General features: G+C 36.9%; 1 protein-coding gene across 2 annotated transcripts in view; it reads right to left on the minus strand.

The window, feature by feature from the left end:
• Positions 1-27,229, minus strand: part of KIAA0232 (KIAA0232 ortholog) — a 61,238-nt gene that overhangs the window by 23,377 nt on the left and 10,632 nt on the right. For both annotated transcript variants that reach the window (XM_021550725.2, XM_021550724.3), the window contains exons 2-3: positions 20,979-21,482; positions 8,658-8,795 (exon numbers count right to left, since the gene is read on the minus strand). In XM_021550725.2, coding sequence (XP_021406400.2) covers positions 8,658-8,795; positions 20,979-21,209 — 369 coding nt within the window. In that variant the 5' untranslated portion in view covers positions 21,210-21,482. The remainder of the gene's footprint in view (positions 1-8,657; positions 8,796-20,978; positions 21,483-27,229) is intronic.

Raw genomic sequence — 27,229 nt, forward strand, 5'->3', positions numbered from 1 at the left:
CAATCTTTTTGAAAAGCAAAAGCATTACAATTCCTTCTACTTGAACAATTAAAATAATCACTCATTTGCTATTAGCCTTTTGAGAGCCTTCTAGCTTACACTTTCAAAACAAATCCTCATTTCCTTTCCCCAAACATACAGAATTTGTTTAGGTTGGAAAATACCTCTGCAAAGCCCTGCTGAAAGAGGATAACCTAGAGAACACTGACACTCCTTTCACAAAATACAAGTTCAAGCAATCTAGAAATTAAAGTAAATCAATATACTCATAGTTTCAAATCATTGATTTAACAGGCCATAGGGCTCTCCAGAGAAGATGGTATTCTGACTGTACCAGGACCATTTTCTTGGCATGTCTCCTGTCACCAAGTGCAGGATTAGACAGCTTTTCTATATGAATCAGCTGTTAAGCCACGTGAACTGAGTAAGGCACAAAATGTGATTCACTGCAATCACACATCTATTTCTATATTTTGTAGGATGATGAGAGAAAGTTAGAAGTCTAGGTTTTAATTTTTTAACATTCTGATACAGTATAATTCATCTGATTACAAGTGCTCTCAAAAGAGGTGCTCAAGACAGACTGAAAAAAAATACTAACAAAAATCCTGGCCCAAGATCAGCACTATGTGAATGAATAAATGAATAAATAAATAAATCCATTAAAACAGTAGCTTCTCTGAGGCATTCAACCCAGGTGGACTTCAAAGGAATAAAATAAGGTTCCAGCTTGCATTATGGAATTTTTTTCCATCATAGTAAGGTGGATGACACTAAGAAACATTTAAGAGTATGTACTTGCACAACCTTTTTGAGCCTTTAGAAGTAAGAACACAATTAAATATTTATCTGTTCACTTCGATACATAATAATTTACAACAAAGATATTGGACCAGTCAGAAAAACAGATTCTATTTATTAACTTCTTTTTTTGGAGCTCATGAATACTTGATCCAAAGTAATCTTCAATCAATATGTGACCTCAGAATATCAATTTCCATGTAAACTGACTTAATATCACAAAAATGCAAGCTAATTTAAAAATACAAGAGCAATACTCTCCAACAAGGAAATAAAAATACTTCCTTGCAGCTCTCTTAATTCTGTCTTTGGTATTAAAACAACATTAGGAAAGGTGAATTACTTATCTAGCACACAGCTAGGATTATGCTCAGATTTCAGAGCTATGATTCACCACTTCACACAACACCTTCTAAGAGAGAGAGATAATAAACAGCACATGTTATTTACTAATTCTAGATAAAAGTGATCATCTGCCTGCTCAAATTAACTTCAAATGAACATGCTATCCCTAAATGTAGGTTACTAGAGCAGCTAATCTGACTTCTGTTATTTAAAACTTAATTCTTTTAGATCCCACCCATAGCAGGCTACCCTGAAATAGAAGTTATCCCCCCAAGAAAGGATAACTCCTCACTAGAAACTATTCTTCCTGATTATTACTCATCATATATAAACAAACATGCTGACTTCAAAGCCACAACAGTCTTGCTATCCTTGTAAAGCAGTGCTGCTGAGATTTCACTTAATCACAGTACTTCAGCTAGCCCATGCTAAAATGTACTTATCTGTATTATCAGTGAAATGGGAGAAACTAATGAAATGTGTTCCCACCAATTATGGAAAGGCTCTTTTCTGCATGAAGTGAATTGCAGAAAGGACACTTGAATTTTCCCCAGCAGGTGCTCTGCCAAATTTGTTCAAGTTTGCTTGCCTGTATGACAAAAATTCATCCCAATAATGGACCCCCAACTCAAATTTTTGGTTAAAATTTTTGTTCTGCATCAAAGAAAATTATAATCTAATAACACTCCTCTGTGAGGGAGCACAGTGCATTATTCAGGAGAGCTCTGTAACCAACTCTGACATTTTTCTGGCCACTCCTTTGTGCCTGAAAGACTGTGCTGCTCCTCCCTCCAAGAAATGCATATGACAACTTCACTTCTGTCCCAGGCTTAGCAGAGAAGCCGCTGTAAGGACAGATCTGCCATGCCCCAGTTTGTTCCCATTTTCATTGGAAACACATACAAGGTGAAATAACTTTCTAACACACTGAAAACATACTTTCAGCCTCCATGACAGTCATCTGTACTGTTGGAAATAATGCTTATGAACCCACTTTTGTGTAGACTAAGCACCCACAAGGAACGTCTCCAGTTCAATATGTATCTTTTCTATAGTGAGAAAATGCATAAAAAATGGGATTAAAACTTTTGTCAAATTCAATTAATGTTACTATCACAGACAGCAAGTGGCTTCAGTAACATGACAAATGAGATACATGGTATTATGAAGATCTGTTTAATGCCATAGTCATAAAGCAAAAGAAATCGATTCATTGTAATTAACTTATTCTGTGATGGTTACCTTGGTGAGACAAATTATTTTCATTTCCTATATGGTATATGAAGTTATTTTTAAAACTCTTTCCTAAATAACACTGCATGTTCAGGAAACTACTAGTATATCCCTTTCATTAAGGGCAACTGGATACAACTCAAAAGAAAAATAATATTCATTGACTTTGTGAAGTGTTTTGGCATTTTCCAGTAAAAGACTACGAACAGAAGAATCAGACACACAGAAATGCTTACTACTGAGCTAGTCAGCATATATGCTTCAAGAACCATTAAGACTCTTGTGGAATCTTCAGTTTTTTGCTTTAATAAAATCAAATCTTCAATTTCATTTTTCTGATTTGTTAAGATGGCTTTTACACAACTTGATTCATTCTTATGATGTCCCATATCTTTACATTAACACTCTTGTTCACGTCACTTTTAGTTACAAAAATGTGTAATTTAAATCACTCAAGAAATCACCTGACATTTACAACCTGATTCCCTCGTATCCCAGCATAGTAGTCTGTGTGTATTACCTAATTAATATTGGCTTACGTTAGAGAAGCAGAGAACAGCAGGAGTAAATCAGTGACTAAACTTAATTTTAAATCATCTAGTTAAGGTGCCATTCTACTTAAGAGGAAAAGAAAGATTGTTCCCTTGCTACAAACACCAGAAGTCCTTTTTTCTCAGTTCTTGCCTATCACTATTGCAAAGTGTAATGCAGATTATGAAACAGTGCCCCAGGCCAAATGTCACACAGATAGCATAATCTCTGGAGGCAGCAATAGCTGGCCAAAGTAACCCAACAATAAAAACATGTTCAGATGTGCAATCATAACCAATTTATTAATTTGGCCTGGATTAGCAGATTATTTCTTCAAAGAAGGTTTATGTGCAGGACTGTAGTAACTGCATGGATACCCCACCCCTACATATGTTGAAGGCCAGGTTGGATGGGGCTCCAAGGAAACTGGGCTAGTGGGGGCTGTCCCTGCCTGTGGCAGGAGGTTGGAACAAGATGATCTTCAAGATTCCTTCTAAGCCTTTCTAGGATTCTATGATGCTATGAAAGTTTGATAGTTCTGCACTTCAAGTAAGAAAGATGACAAATGCTAAGAAAATTTCAACAAAATCTTACTTTAGACACATCTCAAGTTTGTGCTGAAAGCAAGGCACATTTGAGAATAAAATTATCATTTTAAATTTTTAACAAAACTGTTCACTAGAGCCACACTTCTTCTTCTATGTGGTCCCACATGATAACACAAATATCAGGAGAGTTACATTCCCCCCTCATGACTCAAAGTAAGCAAAGCCAATGCTCTATGCTGTTAGCATGCCCACACCTGAGTAATTTTAAAGAAATTACTGTTACAAAGTTTCACCAATTATGTTTCTATGTTATCCCCAGGCAGTAATTTCTTAGAATAGTGGGATGGAAGGCACTGTGTGTTCTTGTCAAATATATTAGAGGAGTTATCTTTCAAAATTCATCTCTGAATCTATCAACCAAGACCTGCTCTTGCTTTAACATACTGCACACTGTTTCATGTTGGCAGATTTTGAGAGCTTGGTTAGCTCAGAATGAACTACATTGCCTGAACCCCATTATGGCAGGCCTTGGGAGATCAGCAGCCCTGGACACCAGAAATGCCTCATGATGGGCTGTGGACCAGCTTAGGCAAAGTGGCCCCCTACACTGGGAGAATGAAAGAGCCTTGGAGCACTGGTTTCATCCGTGCAGAAAGTAAGATCACAGGAAGTTGTCTCCTTTGCTCATTCTTAAAAAGTGCTCACACATTTCAGAAGGACACAGCAACTGGTTTAACTGAAACTCTGGCACCATCTTGGGGTGCAGCTTCACATGTCACACTGCAGTGTTCGATTGAACTGCACTCCACAGGAACTGCAGTAACAGCTGGAGACCTGCTTGCTCTATTGAAAAATGAAAATTTTAGCAGAAAAGTAGTCAGGTACAAGCTAATTAAGCTTGGATTTGTGACCAATAGACAGGCACATAAGTAATTTCAATATTATTACTAAGAAATATACCTATTGAAAAGTCTTAGATGTATCAGTCTCCATAAGTAACCTCTAATTCCAACCTTGCTCACAGTATCCACCTTGTAAAAAGTAACACACATGAATTTCTAAACTCTTATTTATTTAATGAATTTCTGAGTCTCAATAACAGGACAAGTAATGACAAGTTTCATTATTCACATACAAAATAATGTACTTTCAGAATTAGGAGGTTTAAAAAAAAAAAAGAAAAAAAAGAACCTCCACTTGCACCTGAACAAACTTATCCATGTTTCTACAAACAGCAACTACAAAACTAACCACAAAGCTATGTATTTCTTATTTTCATCAGAGGACTTTAACATAAATATTCCCCAATCCTAAGCATTAGGATTTTTTTACCTAATGTTTCATTAGAACGGACATCCCCACTTGAGCAGTTAATTGCAAAACAACTTTTTAAAATTTCTTCCATACTTTAGCAGGATAAAAATCAAGACAAAATCTCTACTCAAGGTCAATATTAACAAACTTTTTAAAATTTGAGCAATTCTTCAGCATGTCTTTAAACTAACATTTATTCAAGCATTTCAGAAAAAATAAACTTTACAACTACAGTAAGAATAGCAATTGATTGCTACATTAAAGTACTTGTCTTAAGTTTTTCTCACCATCATTCTGCCTCCATTTTCTGGCAAGTTGCAATGTACTTACATTTCCTCTGCTCCTGACTGCAGAGCATCTGCAGCCAAAGACTCATTCATACAAATATAGACAATTTGAGACACCAAAATGCTTGTCACACAAAAAATACTGTCCTCAGAATGTACATACATTAACAATTTGCATTCCTACATATACCAGATGGTGCCTGTCAGAATCAGGCCACCCCCCACAAACACACTTAATCCACAACAGGCAAAGACACAGTGAGGCAGAGCAGCTTCTCTGACTCTTCACTCTCTATAATGTAGGAAATGTTAGAGAAATAAACACCAAATTTAGGCTTCTTCAAGTCAGATGTTTGTTTTCAGCACTGTGAAATTAAAACTAGAACCCTGGATTTCTGTCTCAGATTAGTGGTTTATGGCATTATTCTTTTTAACACAAGAGGAAGAACAGAAGTCAAGCAAAACTAAGCTACTAAATGAAGCACCTAAGTATGAATGTAAAATGTAAATGAAGTATAAATGTATAAATGAAGTACCCTAAGAATGGAAATGAAAATCCACAAGAGGTGATTTCAAAATACTTGTTTCGACCACAAAATGAAAGTCTGACAAAAAAAATACTTACTGCTATCAAGTCAATTTTCATATAATCTATTTTGTGACTTCCTCTCTCCATCAAGCACCTTTTTGAAGTGATCACCCAATTTTAAGGCTTTTGGTTGCTAGTAGAGGAGGAGGAAGACTGACATTTCTTAACATGTTATTAGTTTAAATAGTTAAATGCAAAAATCAAAATTACATTAACCATATCTCTGTAATTTCCTATGCGAGTTAGAAAAGTTACTACTGACCCTCATTACCTTTTCATCCTCTGCACACTTTTCTATCTAAAACAATCAGGCTGCAAAATCCTAAAGTCTTCATTGAATTGTCACCCTGTTTTGCCTCTTTTGTGTGTGTTTGTGTGTGCCTATACTCTGTCTACAGACACACACAGGGTAAACACTATAATCACTTAAATACAATTTTATTTAAATATATTTGAGTTGAAATCCACTAAGACTTATTTCCAATTTCCCCTTTCCCAATAAAGGGGCTCACATTTGCTTCTTTTACTCCAATACAAAGGTTGAAAGAAGAGGTTAGGCTGGAAGAGCAAGTGTGCCATATCCATGTGAGCAGATTGGTATTTCTGCATTCACCTACTTTGAAAAAGGGATCACAGAAGGTAAGCAAAACTATAGACAAGCTCCATAAATGCCTATGTGGATTATTTATCAGGCCACTTGCAAAAAGAGAACATCCTAATGAACACATCTACCTCATCTGACAACATAAAAAAATCACAGGTAAACATTTCTCAGACGATTCAGAAAACTATTTTAAAATATTCAAGTGGCACTGGAAAAAAAGTATTTGTATCTCAACAATTTTTATAAATACTCCTACACAGAACTGATCTACAATTTCAACTACAATTCACAGAGAGTTTTTTTTTGTAGAGATGAAACTGTGAAATTATAAGGAGCAGCTTGAATGCCTCAGCAGAAATATTACTTCAACATTATCTTTTATTATTCCCATTAGATCAGCCTACAAACTTAAATACAAAAACCCAACAACATGAGAAATGTGTTTTAAAAATCAGAAATAAAAGATATCTTAAAAGTTACTTTAAGGTATTACTAGCATTTAAGCAGGATCACCCTTCCCTTTAATTCTGGACGAAAAAATAAGAAGCTTGTATTTCTTGTTAAACTACCTACAAAGAAGCATGTGTTAAACTACCTACAAAGCAGCTTTAGGTAAAAACTTTTTTTGAAAGGTTTAAAGGTTCAATTCTGTGTTTGAATATATATTATAAAAATTATGACCTGCAATTTCATTAATGACAAAAAATGTGCAAGCTTAATTGTCTGAGCAGGCAACAGAAGTCAAAATAGCTCTGAAATAAGTCTACAGATTGCATATTATAGGTTAATGTTGAACACTAAAAATTTGACAAGGTGACAGAGGTCAATGGTGAATTTATTTTTCAACCTTTCAGATTTCATGTATTTTTATTCTTTCAAAAATGTAGTTGAATAGTTTCTTCCCTTCTCTATTAAAGATTATTTATAAATTCACCTCCTACCTTTTGCTCTGCAGCTGAATTTCTCTATATAACATAAATTTAGTTCTAAGTGATGATTCTTGATTTTCAGCTATGTGGAGATGCAGCTATGTAAATTCTGAAGTCAAGAATCGATCATCAGTATTCCTGTATGAGACCTACATTTTACTGCTCACAAAATGAGTATACAAAGACAAACATATCCTCAAGAAAGACATTACTTTTTGCAATTATTTCTCTGAATTTGCTTCATATTCAAATTAACTTCTATTGTAGTTGGAGTGCTGACCTCAATATTCTGTAACTATGAGAGCAGAGCAAATTAACAACAAAACTGTACTTTCCATCACTTCATTAGGATAGTAAGTAATGGGAAAATGGGATGTCAGAAATCTCCCAGTAAGTATTTAGCAATTTGGTAACTGAACAAATACTCAGGTAGCTTCACAGTGAGCCAGAACATGATGGTAATGCTGCTGAAGGTAGTGGGAATAACCACCAAATCTTCCCCACTTCCTTGATTACTTTTCCACAGCCTTGCTGGCACAAGTGTCTGTGCCACAAATCTGACCAGGAAACCTCTCTGGGTTAACATTTCCTCTGCCCCAACCAGGTTGATCTCGGGAAACTCATTCACTGTCCCAAACCATTTGTCCATTTGGGTGGTAACCCAAATGCTTGTGCAAGCACAAGCTATGACTAGGAAGGTGTGGAGAGCAGTAACGCAACCAGGCTGCATGGGTGAGGTAGTTTCTTCTTACAACAATTACAGATTAGAGTATTTATAGTTCTGTAAACTAAAAAAACAGTTTCTCATTTTTGCTGTCTGAAAAATCTCCCTGAAGAGCTTCCTTTAGCTTGTGCTACAGATAATTCTTTCTTTTTAAACATTGCCTTGAACTGCCTTTCCCTTTGTTCACTTTTCTGCTCAACTACATGACATCTGCTGCCTCTGCTATCTTCCTTCAACCTGCTGCCTTCACCTCTCCTCATCTGCTCTAGTCAGTGCACTTCAACTCCACTTCCACTCAGTCATGTAACCTAGAAAGTGAACATTTGCTACTATACACAACTTTTTATTTAGGAATTCTGGATTACACATGTTGCATGCACAGAGCAAGATGGCTTCTGCCCACATATTCCACTCCTTTCTATCCACACACAACACAAAGTCAACATAGAATTTTTAGAATTTATGCAAAGCTTTGTGGTAATTTAAACTCAAACTGGTGCCCCTGACAAGAATAGGAAAGGGTTTACAGAAAGGAAAGCGTGACACTACATAGTACAGAAACTATTGAGAAATCATTCAAACATACACCAATTTCATAATTTACTAAATAAAACCAAAGAATACTTGAAGAACTCTTGGTAAACTAGCACTTTAAGAAGCCACAAATTAAAATATAAGCATCACAAGCAAAATATATATAGCACAAAGAAGGACATAAAGCTTTAAGAACCTATTAAATAGTCCAAACTTACTTCATCAGAAGCGGAGCGAAGACACTGGACAGCAGCCTGTTTTTTCATTTCCTCTAGTGTTAGATCAGAGCACTTTTTCTTACTCTTTCCCCATTTCTTGTAAGCTCCCTTTTCCCAGCCCAGGAAGATGTCATTCTCCTAAAATCAGATAAGAAATTACATTATTTAAACACATTAATATCTCAGTACTATAGCAGAGCAGGACTACAAATAACATAGTAAGCAAAATGAAATCAACCCCTTTTTATCTGCTAAAAACTACTTTTTGCCAAATTAAAGATTAGTTTGATTACATAAAACTTGCACTTACTATTCAGAAAAGCACATGCATCTTTCACAGGACATAGAGGCAACTCACACTTCACTGTAATATTTTCCAATTTTTGTAAAGCATATCCACAAAGGCAATTTTATGGCCAACCTATGGTTGAATTTATTACTGTAATTTACAGTATAATATGTTAGTTTCACTGATCTATGAAATAATAAGAATGAAAAGCAAGTAGTCCTGAGTTAAGATCAAACTTCACAGGAAGTTAAATAAGCCAGAAGAAGGAAATGCAGTGTTAGACCCTGAAGCCTTCAACTCAGTGCTAAAAAGAACATGATTACAGTATCTATCATAAACATGATAGCAGTATCTATCATAAAATAAACCTGAACTATATTTCAGAAGAAAATTCAAATAATTGAGAAGTGAGGGTGAGTAGGTGGGGTTGGTTTCTAATACATGTAAGAACGATGAAGAACAATAACATCAAAGTAGAATGCTATTGTATTATATGCAATCATTTGAAGATATGCAACATTCCTATTATATGGCTTTTCAGAATTTACAAATTTATTACCAGACTTGCTTGCTCTTCACTGTCTGTTTACATACATATTCATTATTTCCCATATTCATCTCATGAAACTATTATTTTGGCTATCAGTAAGATAGTCTTTAACATCTTAAAATGTATGCTTGTCTAAAATCGTATTCTCCAGAGAGATCCACAAACATCTGATGCTTTTCAGCCTACCTGTTTCAACCTTTTCAATGTATCTGTTACTGCTTCCAAAGAAAACCAGGCTAAGGCCTACCCTCATTTAAAAGACTTCCTAATTCCCCATGGTTTTAAAACAAAGTAAAAACAAGTTGTCAGCGCAAATAATTGTCCCTGTGCAATCAAAGAACAAGATGGAAAGAAAATGGGGGCCAAGAGAGACCAATCATCTTCAGAAGCAGCCACCAAAGGGCTGTCCTTTGTGACTTCATGTGAAGGAGCAGAGCAATTTGTTGCTTAAAGTCTTATTTGAGCACCAAAACTGGAGAATTGCATTTAGTGCTGAAAGAACAAAAAGCTACCAGTCACTCTAATTTTCCTAGCACTTGTGCAAGGTGCCTGTGATTCACTTAAAACCAAAAATTTGAGCAGGCTACTGTACTGTTATTAGAAGGACTAACCAAAAAACAATAGAAAAGAATAATTAAAAAAAAAAAAAACAGAGAATAGATTTAAAAGACTGTGCATATCTACAATTAATTTTAAAAAAATTATGTCTTTTCCAAAATTGCAGTTTATATATTTCTTTATACAACAAGGCTGTAGAGCACTCTAACTCTTCCCAATATTCTTGGGAAAGAAAATAAACTGATGAGAACCACCTGCTCCCTACCGGCTCCCAAAACCCCTCCAGCTCATTCACATGGGCACAGCTGCAAATAAGTAAATACAGACCCATTTGTGTGGGTGAAGATCCAGGTACACCAGCAAATTTGCACTGGGTTAACTTCATTTATTCTGATTTTACATGGGAAGTTCAGGAAAACATTCCCTAAATGCTATGTATTACTGTTTTTCTCTGTGCTAACAAAGGTTTGCTTTGTACTGATAGATCACAGCTTTACCAACTACCTGTCAGCAGGGCAGCAAGAACCTTCATGCTCACAGAAATTTATAAAGCATTTCATTCAGTCCTTCACATGCGTTTGAAAAATATCTGTCACTTGTCTACAAACTTTGACAGTTTTCATCTTTTAAAAACTGAAAAGTCTCTTTTAAGAGATATGCATTTTTTTATTTTTTTTTAATGGGGGAAGGGAAGCTAAATAGAATTCTCTCTCAGGTCCCCAGCCCAGAGCTGTGGTATCATAGTCTAATCCCTCCTTCAAGAGTGCACGAGTTGTTTGTGCACTCTGGGAACAACATGGCTTGTCTTTCAGGATGCACCAATTGAGAACACAGCTCTGATAGAATTCTCATTTTCTTTCTATTTCTTTATACAATACACAAAAAAAAATTTTTGGACACATGATTTGTGGTCAATGGCTTGATGTTCAAGTGAAGGCCAGTGACAAGTGTTTCTCTGGGTCTGTATTGGTACTGACGCTGTTTAACACCTTTGTCAGTGCCATGGACATTGGGATCAAGTACTCCCTCAGCGAGTTTGCCAATGACACCGAAGTGTGCCATGTGGTTGGCACACTGGAGGGAAGGGATGGCATCCAGAGACACCTTGACAGGCTTGAGAGGTGGGCCTGTGTTAACTTCATGAAGTTCAACGAGGCCAAGAGCAAGGTATTTCATCCAAGTGAGGCAAACACAAATTCAGAGAATTTGGGCAGAGAAAGGATCAAGAAGAGCCCCAAATAAAAGGGCTGTTGGTTGATGAGCAGTTGAACATGAGCTGGCAACGTCACAGCGTCCTGGGCTGCACCCAAAGCAGTGTGGCCAGCAGAAAAAGGAAGGTGATTCTGGCCCTCTCACTCTCGTGAGACCCCATCAATAGTACTACACCCCAGGTCTGTTCCCAACATGAGAGGGACATGATGAACTGAGTCCACAGAAGGGACACGAGTGGGCTGGAACATCTCTGCTATGAACACAGGCTGACAGAGTTCTCTAGGTTGTTCAGCCTAGAGAAGAGGAAGCTCCAGGGAGACTTACAGCACCCTCCAGTACATGAAAAGCTGACAGGAGAACTTGGAGGGACTTCTGACAAGAGCATGGAGAGACAGCATAAGGGGGGAATGTCTTTAAAAAGAAGGCAGGCGGGTTTAGATTAGATATTAAAAAAAGTTCTTTACTCTGAGGGTTATAAGACACTTGAAAGGTTGCCCAGAGAAGTTGTGGCTGCCCCTTCCTGGAGATATTCAAGGCTAGGCTAGATGAGGCTCTGAGCAACCCAGTCTTGTGGAAGGAAACCCTGCCCATGGCCAGGAGCTAGGAACTAGATGGTCTTTAAGATCCCTTCGAAACAAAACCATTCAATGATTCCATGACAAATTATATCCAAAATGAAATACCACTGCCTCTTAGAGGATTTCACAATTGAGATTTGGGGAAAACTCCAACAAATCAGAAGTGTACTTAACCTTTAAGATTATTCAACAATGTATAAAAACCTTCAGTCATCTTGCCTGAAAAATTGCTTCCACTAAACTGAGATTCAGGAAAAATTCTCATAGATTGCTTAAAGCCACAGTGATGGATACCTTTCATAATGAAATTTATTATAAATACTGAGGAAGGTCTGGTGGGCTAGGATCAGCTTAGACATTCCTTACAGGCTGCCTCAGAGTGAGACAAAGAGATAACACACAGGTGAAACAGTTCAGAAGAAAACACAAGAACATTGGCTCAAACTCAGCTAATATGCCCCAAAGGAAATGCAGATTAAGAGTACATTTCAGAGAGCAGCATAAATTTTCTCCATGGCAAAAAAACCATGCTAAACACAGAATAGAGAGGACTGGGAAACATTCTTTAATGTTAGATAATAACTCCAAATCCAGATATTACCATGGAAAGAATTAATCTTAGACTTACAGTGAAAAACCAGGGAACCATCTAGTCACTACAGTCACCTCTTTCCCAGATGTCCCAGCCAGAATATTATAACCCTGCTGCCTGACTATAACAGAACAGCTGATAATGTAGCAGATCACAACATGCACTGCTATTCAGGACCTCGGGCTATTCAGGACTGATGGCAGGCAAGGAAGAATTCTACTTATCAAAACTAATCAATCCAAGTATAAAATCCTGTAATCTGAGTTTCTGTCAATTATAAACTTTTGCTTATAATCCTACCAGTTTGAAAGGGTAGTCTATATGATATTCACTAATTAGAAGTTACTTCTAGGCTAAAACTAAGGAGAAGAAATTTGTCACTCCCACTCCAAAGAATGAGAGAACATGCAAATGGCTGCATCTGTTAAAATCTTATGCTTGTTGAGGAGACTGCCTTTAGACTTCTCCCATTAAAAATAAAAGCAGAAAAAAGGAAAATTTAGCAAGGCTATAGCTAGAGCTATAAAGGCATCATTTTACTTACACGTCTGACTTACACTGCAGAAAAGAAAGCCCGCAACTCAACTGAAACTGTCACTACAGAATCAAGGCGTCTGAAAGGGGCACATCATGACTGGAGAAGTTATTTCATAACATTTATGGTTGCTTTCTTGGCTTTGGAGATAAAGTTGTATGGCAAACATCACAGACCACTATAATCATCTGCTTTCAGAGAATATAGGCAACACATGTTTATGCTTGGAGAAATGTGGCAAGTGTACTGTCATACAATGACATATACACAAAGAACACCCAGGAAGTATCTCAATTATGCCCAGGAATACGAACAGTACAATTGTACCAGCACAGAGATGGCTGCAAAGAAATCCTGACTGCTAGGAGGACTCACCAACCTGGGACTTGAGCTTCCATCTTTGCTTTGTATTGTGTAAGCCTTTGTGAGAATACATTAGCAGTCACAACTTCATAAAAAAGGAACGAGCAGCTCAACATGATCACTCACAACAATACAAACGCAGCAGAGAGTGTGGAAATAAAGTTTCTCAGATAAGCACAGTCCTTGAGAATGAATGCTTTTTTCTTCTGCACTAACACACAAGCTGAAGCTGACTGCCCTGGAACCTGTACAGTTCGCACAAACACAAAGCCCTTGTGAGCCTACTGCTGAGCTCCAATCCCTGCCACCTCAATTCCCACCCCTAAAACAGAATACAGAATGCAAACTCACAGTCCACGATACTCCAAACCTGTCCTGTATCTAACAGTCACTAGACAGAGAAATACAGAACAGATATATATACTGTATATATATATATACATATAACAGATATATAATACTGCAAAATTAACAAGACAAATGTCAACTAAAAATCAATAAATAAGTTTCCTGAGCCACATGCTTTTCCTATAAAGATATTTCAGCCATCTTCCATTGCTTAAATGAAGAAGAATCCACTTTTAAACTTAGTTATCTGAGCTTTTAGAAAATGGTTTTAACTTTTGCGTGAATAAGCTTTATGGGCATATTAATTTGAAGATATAGTACCATTTTCTAAATATTATTAGCTGGTCCTTTCTTCAGGTTACATGTTTATGTATGGGAAGCAAAGAGGATCATTCCCATTGCTGTAAACATACATTTCAGCAATCTAAGGATTTCAAATTAGTCATATAAAAAAGCAGAGCTAAAAGCCTTGTTCCCCCTCCTACCTAGTCTTTTCTTCATAAACTGATTCCCACAATTTGAAATTTACATACTTCATTGGGGTACCTATTGAAAACCTATGATCTGAAAAGTTTTTAAATTGTTCCTACAGGACTGTTATACAGCTTAATAAGCAGTAACACAACTACAAACTAAACAGAAAATGCTTTGCATTCAAGAACTTTATTTCTACATGTTGCTGGTGAACATTGAAATTTACTGACACTTGTGTACCACAGTCACACTGTGTTTCACTACTGTACCTGAACCCACTCTGCATATTGTAATGAAGTATCAAAAAATGTGTTCAAGTGACCCAAAAGTACTTTTTAGGGATGATAAAAGAATAGGTATAATTATACTAGAAGCAGAATTGTTATTTTTGTCAAATAGGCATACCAGCCAGATTAACACTTAACACATGGTTAGTGGAGTGCACAGGACTAAATCTTCATTTCTCCTCCTCTCTTTAGGTTATGGATGAGACATACAAAAACACAAGACATGTACAAAACCCCACATCCTCTCCCACCCAAAATATACATGTGGAAAAACTAGTATCTATTACTAAAATATAAATCCAGACATCAGGTCCCTCTACTGGGTTAATATGGGATGGCAGGAGAACTAAAGCACATTCCACTGCATCTGGGAACCTAGCAAGTGTATCCCAAGTTCAGTCACCAAAGTGTCCTGTGTCATTAGCAAGTGCAAGCCAAACACAGACTAAATTTGGCAATAATAACCCCATCCCAGAGCAGAGGGATAGGCCAAAATAATTTATGGACTTAAAACCACAAGGTAAAGCCCTAGAATAAATCACATATGGACTGAGGTGTCTCTTCTGCTGCTCTCTTAATATAAAAAAACTACATTTTTGACTTTTAATATGTAAGTGACAATGATGAAAAAGCAAAAAAAAAAACTATGATCCAAGTCAGCAGAAGTGTAACTATAATTCTGAAGACTTTTTATGCCTTCATATAAAAGATTACCTGAATGGAACTACTTCAAATCAGTCTATAAAAATAATTAGCTTTCCTGCAAAATGCCTCCTTGTTAAAAACTGAAAAATCAAAAGCAAAATTCTCAACCTGGTCAAAAAAGTACATAGTTTGCAGTGCAACAGCCAATTAATTCTGAGAGTTAGGAAAACATCATCTTAAGAAAAAGATAAAAAGGATTTTTACTTTTGAGGTTCAGAAAAAAAACCTGTTAACTTCCAAAAACAAGTTGAAAGAAGTAGATAAAAAGCAACAGAAGATACTTGATACTGAAAGTATGCATAACAAATGCATTTTGATCTTCCTGCTGCAAGACCAAAGGCTTACAAACAAAGCCTTTATCTCAGAGTGTCTAGCTATTTGGGTTAGGTTTTGGGTTGTTTTTTTTTTTTAATAAAGGCTCTATCCCTTCAAAAGGGAGAACAGTCTACAGGAACAAATCTATAGCTCTAAACCATAAATTTGTTATATTCAAAATCAGTTAGGCTTACAATTAGTATGTGAAAGATACAATATAGAACACATTTTAATACTGTATAAAGAACGATCAATGAAATAATGTTTCACACAAAGTATATTTTAAGGCAATGCCTTCTGCTTCACACAGATTATACTATCTTAATGCAGTATCATAAATTGGTTTGAGAACACATGCATCTACAAATATATTTTTAATCAGTATTTACACAACAATCAAATCTTAAAAGCACCTAGTTGGTTTGCTACTAGGAAACTAAAAGGTATTTTGATCAAAAATTAGTCTAGCATGAAGTCAAAAGGCTGTCTCACAATGTTCAGATCTCCACCAACAGTAATTCTGTGGGTCCCCAAAAGCTAAAAACTCAACACCAATTCCATTATTTTCTGCTTAATTTATCCAAAGTAAGTAAATTCAGTAATAAAATGCAAATGGCAAAAACTTACACTTGATATTCTGCACTTTACTTACATTAAACAGCCTGTAAATCCACACAAATTTTATTATGTTTTCCTTAATGGACCAAAAGTGACTAAAAAGTCATCTATCTCAGCACAAAATACCAGTGATTTCCAAACATTTTGAAGAGACCATTATAGGTCTCAAAAAAAAATCAAACCAAATTGAACCAAGTAAACTCCCTAACACATCTAAATAATTAATATCTTAAATAGCATGGTTCAAGAGATTTCTTCAGTAATCTTTAGTCCATGTAGACATCTATTATATTCTCAAATCAATTTGAGAATTGTCTCTAGAAAGATGGTCCACAAGCAGTATCTTCAATTGTAGGAAAAAAAAAAAAGGCAAGTCTACCAGTGAAATACTTACCTGTCTTCTGATATGACAAACCTCAGCTAGCCACAAAACCCTCAAAACTATTTACATTAACTGTATAACAGGAATCAAGGAAAATGTACAAACCCAATTCATACTATCATTGTATTTTTTACTCCATCAGTCAATACTAGGGAAAAAAAAATCCCAAAGAGCCTCCTATTTCCACCAACTTAAGCCCTCCCATCAGCGACATCATTGCTGCCAAAAAAACCTGAGGGGAGAGGGAAATAAAAACAGGAGAGAACATAGTCAGAATGAAGTAGTTCTTAAGAACTTTAACATCTTGAGCTCTTAGACTCACTTCCAAAAGTAGCAAGTATGGCTTGGATAAGAATTGTGCTCTAGGTGCCAACAATAACTAAGTTACCTTCAGTACTTGAGTATTTCAAAACAAACCAACATGCATTTAAAGTGTGTATATTTAGAGAATTTTACAGTAATTCTTGATAGGTATGAATAACACATGTATAACCATAGCAGTCCTAAAGACCCTGGTACCACAGTACAAATTACTGTAAACAAGATTTCTTGGAAATTCTCTATTCCTTTGAAATACAGCTGGGTAAAACATACTGGCTTATAAATTTTCCCAATACTTTAATAGCTATTTCAGTTTAAGCCAATGAGCCTGAATAGAAACTGCAAACTTTCCAGTAAAATTTGGTTGCACTGTATTAGGGTTTTACTTCCACTCATGTTTTCTGTACTTGCAAAAATCTGCTATGAACTCTGCAAACTCATGACTTACCAATCTAACATTTTGTGATACTGAGCCTGAATCCATATAACAATACCCAACAAAGACCAATTGGCCTTTGTTTTTTTGTAATTTGTCACGGCATAGATGCAACACCAGTAACAAACCCAAACAAAACACAAAGCCACCCTCACATACATACAAATAAAGAGGAATGAAAACCAACACAACCCCCCCAACACAAACATCCTTAGTCTTATCTTCTATCCAGACATCAAACTAGCTCACTGTACAAAAAAAGGTAATATTGGAGAAAGCCACACAAATCTGCACCAGAGTAAAACTGGAGAAACCCACAAAAGACTGCATCAGAATCAAGACCAAAACCCACATATTAAGTACTTCTAACAGAGCAGAAAGGAACATCCTGCTTATTTGCAAAAATAACCCTGAAGATCTAATTAATCAAGACTCTCATAGTCAATCAAGATTCCCATATTCCTTTGAAATTCTTACTTTAACTGTAAACTGAAGAGACTAATAAGGTGACAACTGTGCTATCTTAAATAGCTGTGTATGCCTAGTAAGACTGGGAATGGGTTTTATTATTTATTTTTGATACTAAATCTTTTTGTACTTACCTGACAGAACCTCAGTCCAGACTTCAGAGTTACATTTCCCTGCTACACTTGATGACACCAGAATACTATAAAGCAAGCACTGAAGAAGGCTCCCAGAAGCAACTGAAACAGGGCTAATGATAACCATCAACACTCTGAGGTGGAAAGATCTTAATGACCACCTCAACTTCAGTCTGTAACATTTCTAATGCAGATGAGAGTATCTGTAAGATTAAGACATCCTAAATTACTCCTCTTCACTCCTGCCCCCCAAAAAAGCAAACTGCAATGGATTGTTCCTATGCATAATCCCATTGTGAGACTACACATTCCTTGTAACCTGCTCTAAACAGAAGCCATTGCTGAATTTTGAGGAAAAAGGAATGGCTACTCAACTATCCCCAGAATTCTAAAAGCAGAGAATCACAGAATTCAGGCCGGAAGGGACCTCAAAAAATCATGTGGTCTACTCTTCCAAGGGAAAAACTATCTAGCACCCTACTGCATCTCAAAAACCTCCAGCAACAGGGATCCTTTCACATTCCTGAGGAGGTTGTTCCAGTGAATGATTGTTCTCACTACAAGAAAACAGAAAAAGAAAAGAATTCTCATATCAAGATGAAACTGCTCTCAGTGCAACATGTACCTATTGTCCCTTGTCTTCTCCATGTGAATAGACTGCTTCAGTCCTTTTTGTACCTGTCCTCTAAGTTGGAGAGAAATCATTGCAATAAGCCCTTTCATAGCTCTTTCCATGGAAATTCTCTTATCTTTCTTAAGAACTAAAGGGATCACATGGGAGAAAAAATTCCTGAGATGCCAAGGACCAAATCTTCAATGGGAATTAATCTGGGTTAAAGAAGCTCAGCAACTCTAAGTATTTTACTCCTAAATTAATTCTCATTTTGGTAGTTAATTCCTGTTCTCTTCCTTGACTTCTCCTTGTAAACAACAGTAGTATATGTTTTTCCCCTTAGTCTTAATTTTGCACCCATCACCAAAATTGGATTGAAATTGCTTACATGTAAATACATGTTTTAGAGTAAAGGTTTTCTTGTTTCTGAATAACTTCACCAAACCAAAACTAATTTAAAAGGTCAGGCAATACAAAGAACCAGTAAATAACAAGCAAAAAAAATTAAAATCAGTAATAAATAAATAACAAAACAAATGTATTTAAATATTTCCTCAATTTTCTATGTTAGAAATTTGCACTTGCAGGCTTTACAGACTAAGGTATTTGAAAAAGGAGTTAGGGAGCAGTATGTTTCGTAACAGGAGCATCTAATCATTACTACAGAATATAATCCCAAAACTAAATTGAACTCAAAACTTAGAAAATGGTTATTTGAAGTAGGGCAAACAGATGCAGTAAAAGTACGTTATAAACAGGATCAAACTGGAGGAGGTGGGAAAAAATCTTCCAGCTTCAAAGCCCAATGTTGCTCAGAAGACATCCTGCACATTGGTACCACAGCACCCGCTCAGCAACACAGGTTTTGGCTACCCTGTCAGCATGTGGTATTCCTCTCACTTTGGCTCATTAGGTTCAGATAATCAACTTGGAAAAAGAACAGACACATCCCTAAAAGCTCTGTTATCAAACCCACAAAGGATCCAGTTAAAGTATCAAAATGAGAAATAAACTGAATGAGATTTTCATAATATAGTTACCCTGCCTATTGAGAAGCCTGATAAAAAGAAAACTAATTTTGGTACTTCAGTAATTTGAAGTATCACAGTAGCAACTTCAAAGTTATGACTGTGGAGTGAAATGGACTGAAAAGAAACACATCTTCATTTCCCCCAAGGCCACTGCCCTATCTCTAAAGCTCCTCAAGTTCTCATGTAGTTTCAATTGGTTTCATTTTTCATGTCCTCATCCCACATGCTCCTTGCAAACAGGTTTTGGCATCTTTTTCTTCCCCCTTCTAAAATACAGCTATTCATGTCTGACCAAGACCTACATGTTAAGGTACATTCCAGAAAGCACTTACACTGGGTTTTTTAAATTATTATTATTAATCGTGGGATTGCTGCTGATGTCACCTACTGCTGCCAGATACACTTTTGAAAAAAAAAAAAAAAAGAAACAAAAAACTTTTACAGATACAAGTTTTCTGGTTTGCACCTGAGAAGTATGAAGGTTCTTATGCATGGTAATGGTTGCTAAAAGTTCAAACACTGACAGCATCTGACATTAAATTTTTTGTTCTTCAGTTACACTTACATCTATCTCACAATAACCTGCTTTGCTCTTGCTGGATTTAAAAAAAAATAAACTAGGTGACAATGGAATTTCTGAAGCAGTTAGGCAGCAATGCTTGAAGTATAACCAAAACAACAGTAATGAAAAAGGACTAATAATTAAGCTATCAAATAATAGGTATTTGCTTTTCTTCATTCCCACTGTCACCACAACCACCTTCTAAGACGAAGTCTATGTCTAACAGCATCGTCAGCTTTTTCTGAAAACACTGTAATTTCTCTGAGTCCTGAATCCACAAAACTCCACTATTAAAAGTATTTCTATATAGATTCATGATGCAGACAAATAAAAAAAGAAAAAAAAAAAAAGAAAAAGGGTATGGAGACTAAACAGTATGTTCTAGGGTCACAACTCTCTTGCATGCTTTTAATCAGCATTCAGCATGGACATTATTTTAGAAGAAATGAATAATGTATGTATAATAATGTATTTCAAATACCTGAAGACTAAAAGATATTTGGAGGGTATTTATTCTTTACTGAAAATAGCACAACATGAAATCCATGGGAAGTGATAGGGGGGGTCTACAAACTACTGTGAAGCTGGGCAATTTGACACAGTTTACAATAATTACATTCATATACTAATGTTCCAATATTAAATTAAGCTTCTAATCACAAGTAGTGATGGTCTCCATTTAGGACACAGATACTCCGATGTTAACAATTCTGATAACAATTATAGCCATGTGAAAACATTGTTTAATGTAATTGCCCATACAGCAACCTAACTATTTTAATCCCAGCTCACCCATCAAATCTTGACTCCTGTGTGGTTCATACCCTCCTTCCACCCACACACTTAAAGACAACCACCCCCCCAGCTGAAGCATACCCAGGTATAATACACAAAACATAACTGGTACAAAAACTCACTTTCACTGGACAACATCTAAAATATGTAAATACCTGTTCCTGCAGGTCGTAGTCATAGCTATCATGCAGCAGAAGACTGAGGACATACCGAGTATAAATCATGGCATCAATGCCACACTTCTCTAGCTCTTGTCCCAGCCAGGTCTGCACTGGACCCAAAGCATGTAGCAGAGACATTTCAGAAACAGATACAGGGCCTGGATAAGAGCTTGAGGAGCTTTCAGATGGCAAACCATCCACAACAACTGTACAGATAGGGCGCATGAATCTAGGTGGTTGGCATCCTTATAACGTGAAGCATTTTCTGTAGTTGATTTTCCGTCGATATCTGGAGGTGATTTTCACTCCAGTAAATAGGAGAGAGGCTTGACTTCTAGGACAATCATTTATATTTCCTGGCTGTTAGCCGACTAGAGACGAACATCACTCTTCAGGCATGACCAGTGAATAAACTAAATCCTAATAGCAAACACATATGTAGATGTGTTTTTCTACCTTAATTTCACATTGAGGCCAGATGCAAGTCCCCAGCAGGACCTATAAAGAGGAAAAAATGATAAGTTGTGACAATATGTATCCATACATGAATAATATTAAACAGTGAAAAAAACCACTCGAAGTAGAAAGCAGTCATTTACATACTGCTTACTCCAAACATATCGTACATCTACTCAGTGTAATTTTGAAAAGTGACAGGAATTACTCAAAGGTGACTTCTAGAAAAGGTACTTTTTACTGTAGGAAGAGAGACTCTTTCATCAAAGACTTCACAATTAATTTGTCGATTGAAACATATGTCTGAACTAACTTTATGGGAAAGCTGAGATTTTATTATTTTCACTATCAGCTAAAAAAAACCCACTCTTCTTAAAAAAATCTATGTTAGTCTGAATAAAGACTGCATATTTTGCATCACTAGAAGACAATATAATCCTACTGTTTTGCAGTGATACCCATTTCTGGAATAGAAGTGTTTTGTTTATGAAACACTGAATTAATGAAATTCATCTGATCAGGAGCTTTATAAATTCTACTACTAAATAGTAGTAGAATAGTAGTACTACCTTCAGGTTCAGTTTTTTTGGTGGTGGTGGTGGTTTTTGGGTTGTTTCCTTCGTTTCAATTATTTGCTTTGTTCCAGGACAGTAAAACATTTTATCATCCAAAATATGTTCTTTTAAAAATGTAAATCCCTGGAATAACCTCAAAAATTTGAGCAGAGCATAATTTATCTGTACCAAAAATTAAGATTTAACCCTCTTCACACAAAGCATGCACCTATCCTACCTGAGAGCTTAAACTCTAAACCATGTCCTAAAATAGACAAACTATCCTAAGACTTATACCACCCACAATCACAAATTAATCTTGATAAGCCAGGGGCAGAAGGTGCAAGCACTACACACGTCAGCATTCTGATCTTGAATGCAGAAATTGTCAGCCCAAAAAAGGCATTTTTGGATTGGTCTACTTATCAACCACATGCCAATCTGGCATTTGTGTAGGCCTTCTTTCTCCTCTCCAGCTTCTTAGCATGAGAAAACAAATCTCAACACCAAGCAGGAAATATCCCTTCACTGAAAGGAAACAAAATAGACTCAAGTGACTAAGTATAATCTGCTGTTTTGTTTCAATCCCAGTGCAAGATAACCAACACACAACAGGCATCACCTAATCCAACTATCTGAACTAGATACTGGGGCCAGCATTTCATGTGGGCAGCATGTGTTCTGTGGCCAAACAAAACTGAAAGTAGATATGCATCAACACAACAAAAGATGATAGTTTTTAGGAGCTTTCTTTGCACCACCACACAGGTACAAATGTATATTCCAGATTTTTCAAAGTCAACTGCAATACCACCAAATAGAAACCCATTACGATCAGTTGCCACCAAGTTCACAAAACCCCTTCCCTCTCCTAAAGTGACCTTACTGCTCTGGCTGCAGTGTTCATTTTGAGAAAGGGGATAACACGACATTATTCAATATTGCTCAGCAGCATGTTTTAGTTACTCAAATCTTTTAAGTAAGCACAAATAACAATAGGTAGAAACATGCTGCAAGGCACTGGAGGTTATTGCTTCATCACATAATTAGAGAACAGAAAGTACAAGAAAAGTCTAGTATTGTGACCCAAAGTAGTCCAAATCCAAGAGCCACAGATCCAAACTCTTAAGAAGTCCATATTCTCTTAATTGTTGAAGAAGAACATTCCAAAAAATCTGTTCAGTCCTGTTGGCTGTCCACAGCACAGCATGTGATGAATGTTCTCTCCAAGTCAATGCCACAGTCCTTGTTGGCCCCCCAAATCCTACATTTCACAGATATGGGAAAACAGACACTGTTCATTTATCTTTTTTGATACATGGCACAGAACTACCTAGAGGTTCAAGGGAACGGGAGCCTCAGTCCTCCATCCCACTGCTACCAGTTTGATGCTAGAGCCACCAAAAGATGCTCAACCTGGAAAGGGATCATAGGTCAGCAGGAGAGCACCTAAAGAGCAACACAAAGGAATTTCTGCTACTCCAGCCAGTAAATCAGCTCTACTGGGAGCCCAGCTAAAATGCCTCTATGGAAACACAAAAAGCAAAGACAATTTAAAAAAAGAAGTTAAAGACATGCACCTGCTTGCATAGCTATCATCTTACCAGCATCATTCAGACATGGTGGGATGACTTCTATGACTGGAGTGTTGGAATGGAAGGATACAGGCTGTTTAAGAAGGACAGGCATGGGAGACAAGGAGGGGATGTTACCTTTTATGTCAGTGACTGCCTGGAGTGCATGGAGCTCTGCCTCAGAATGAGAGAGGAGCTGGCTGAAAGGTTAAGGGTCAGGATGAAAGGGAGGGCAGGGACAGGCCATGTTATACTGGGGGTCTGCTACAGGCTCCCTGCCCAGGAAGACTGAACTATGAAGTCCTCTATAGACCGACAGGAGCAGCCTCATGCTCACAAGTTCTGGTCCTCATGGGGAACTTCAACCATCCCCATATCTGTTAGAGGGACAACACAGCAGAGCATAAGCAACTCAGGACCAGGAGGGGCCTGGAATGTGATAATGGTGATACCTTCCTTTCCTGAGTTAGAGAAGCTAACAAGGAGAGGTGCTATGCTGGGTCTCCTTCTCACCAAAATGTTGGGTCTGCTGGGGAACATGAAGCTCAAGGGCAGCCTGGGCTGCAGTGACCATGAAGCAGTGGAGTTCAGTACCCTTCCTTAGGGCAGCAAGGGTGCACAGCAAGCTCATTGTCCTGGACTTCAGGAGAGCACAGTTTGGCCTTCTCAGGGATCTGCGTGGTGGAGGGGCCCAAGAAAACTGGTTAATATTGAAGGATCACCTCCTCCAGGATCAGGAGTGATGCATACCTACCAAAGGAAGTCATGCAAAACACCAGCCAGCTGCATGGTTGAACGAGGAACTCCTGGACAAACACAAGCAGAAAAATGAAGCCTAAAGAAGGTGGAAGCAAGGACAGGAAGTTTGGGAGGAATACAGAGAAATTGTCCAAGCATCCAGGAAAAAAAACAGGAAAGCTAAAACTGTGTGGAATTAAATCTGGCCAGGGACATCAAGCTTGATGAAGCTTCTATACAAGAAAAAGCTTCTATAGGTACGTCAGTGATAAAAGGGCCCCATCTCAAAGGAGACCCAGGACATGGACAAGACTGAGCTACTTAATGACTTCTTTATTCTGGTCTTCACCAGCAGGTGCTCCAGACACACTGCCCCACTCCCTGGAGGCAAACATGGGGACTGGGAGAATGAAGACCTGCCCGCTGCAGCACAAGGTCAGATTTGAGACCATCTAAGGAACCTGAAGGTACATGAGTCCATGGAACCTGATGAAATGCATCTCCAGGTACTGAGGGAACTTAAAAGGTTCTTGGAAGAAAAATGGAGACAGACGTTTTATGAGGGTGTGTAGTGACAGGGTTTTAAACTAAAAACTGGTAGATTTAGATTGGACATTAGGAAGGTATTTTTTACATTGAAGGGGTGAGATGCTGAACAACTTGGCCAGAGAAGTTATGCATGATCTGTTCCAAGTATTCAAGGTCAGGCTGGGCAAGGCTTTGAGCAATCTTATCTAATGAAAGATGTCCCCGCCCACAGCAGCGAGCATTGATGATCTTGAAAGATTCCTTTCAACCCAAACCTGATTTCTACGGCAAAGCTTTTGGCTACTGAGTAACTTCAATCAAAACTTTGACACATTGTTTATAGCTCCTTAGCTAAATCTAGCAAGGACTGAGTTTATGCGTCAGCTTTTCCCGGAGAGATGATAATGGGGCCGCTCTTTTCTATCTTAGCATTTATTTGAGACATTTGAGAAATTCAGTTCTTGAGACCTAAGCTAACAAAATCTGATTGACTTCAGCTGACCAGTTAAAGTGTGTTTTGCTTTTATTAGATGTGGAGGAGAGGGAAAAGTCAGCAAGAGAGAGACAGATTATAAGAGGAATTATGAAACCAGACAACAAAATTTTTGTAATTTGTTTTGCACTCCAGCTTTTTTGAATATAATATTCCACTACCTCTTTTAACATTCAGTTACATGATATAAAACCTGGAAATCTAAACAAATTTATTACATATTATTTAAGAGTTCTCATTTTACAGCTCTCAAGTACTTTGTTTCACAGATGGTCTTAAACATTTCCATTATGTTTTAGAGTTAACAAAATTTCATAGAGTATTTTTTCTAGCCCAGTACTAGAGAGACTTTCCATATCAAATTAATACAAGTCACTGAAAGAGCAAACATTTCTGCTGATAGATGTGAAGCTTGATTTTAGAGATAACACTTTCTGACAAATAAGTTATTATCCCTCTATTTCACACTGTCTCACTAAAAATAATTTCTCCATCCTCACAAGGCCACGACTAATCTGAACAGAGGGAGCACATTACATCTTAAATAATTAGTGGAAGCCTAGTTATTTTAACTAAGACAGAAAGAATTCACCATTTCCAGCTACAAAATATGACAGATGGACATTCCTTATATCAAGAATTACCAAATACAAATTTAAACATCTGTATCAATACTTTCTGAAAACTACTTTTTATTTACAAAGTAAAAAATACATGTTAAAACTATTTCAAAATAATTTTGCCTTACTCCACTTCTTAGTTTATTTTTTCCTTTAAAGTAACCTTCAGTTTCTGCAATACTAATCAATGACCTTAACAAGGTCACACTAGATAAACTGTCAGCAGCTTATCCAGTAGAGGCACAAGAGCCAATTTATGAAGCATCTTCTAAAGGAGTGAGAACACAATGTAGTATAAACACTCAGAGTTTTCAACTCAGACTGTCTTAGAATACATGTATTTCTCAAAATTCTATTCAGTGTGATAGACACTAAATACTCTTTTGATCTACAATAGACAACAAAAGAAAATAATTAAGCCTTAGTCCCCTTAGATCCAGCTATGGCAAAGCAACAACTTTATATAACCTATAGCAAGCACCAGAAAGGAGGATCAATGATATGGAAAGTGATGCTGGAGCTCTCCAGGTTTGTTCCCTACACCACAGTTGCTCTTTCATGGTAAAGAACCTTTTTTGAAGGCTAAGTAATCTAGTCTTCCCCGTAAAATAACTGGAATATGGGTACTGTAATAACAAATACACAGGACATTTTTTAAAGTGTTTAATGAAAGTAACACAAACAAATTCTTGTAGCAGTTGTGTCTGTGGGATACAGGATGACAACACAAAATCAGAGATTACCAAAGAATGCAGTAAAAGAAAGGTATAATTAAATCACTCTTCAATGAAGTGGATACAAGCACACCCAAGAAAGTGCTAATGTATGGTTTATCAACAGAAAGATTAACTAAAATTTCATGCCAAGCAAGACAATTCCACGTCTTTAACAGCTTTTTTTCTCTACATTCTCTTTCATACTGTTAGAAAACAGTAATCAAAGCCAAACCACAAAACCCACTGAATTAATCTAAAGTAACCTAATCTCTATTTTATCAGTACCAAGAGGCCTCTGAAAATTGTGTATCCATGCAGTAAGATCCCAAATAAACATTTTTCTGTAAATTACAAAACCCCAAAACAATACAATGGTTTAACACTCAAGTTTTCTTAAATATCAACTTTTAAAGCAGTAGAAGATATTGGAATAAGAAAGTAAAAACTATACCCTTACAAAACTAAAAACTAAACTAAAGGTCCCCAGTCAATGTCTTGGGGATCATAAAAGGTAACTTGAAAAGGAAGCAAATTGTCTGCAGGCTTAAATTCACTATATTGGGGTC

This window comes from Lonchura striata, chromosome 4 (genome assembly GCF_046129695.1).
Source record: "Lonchura striata isolate bLonStr1 chromosome 4, bLonStr1.mat, whole genome shotgun sequence".
NCBI lineage: Eukaryota > Metazoa > Chordata > Aves > Passeriformes > Estrildidae > Lonchura > Lonchura striata.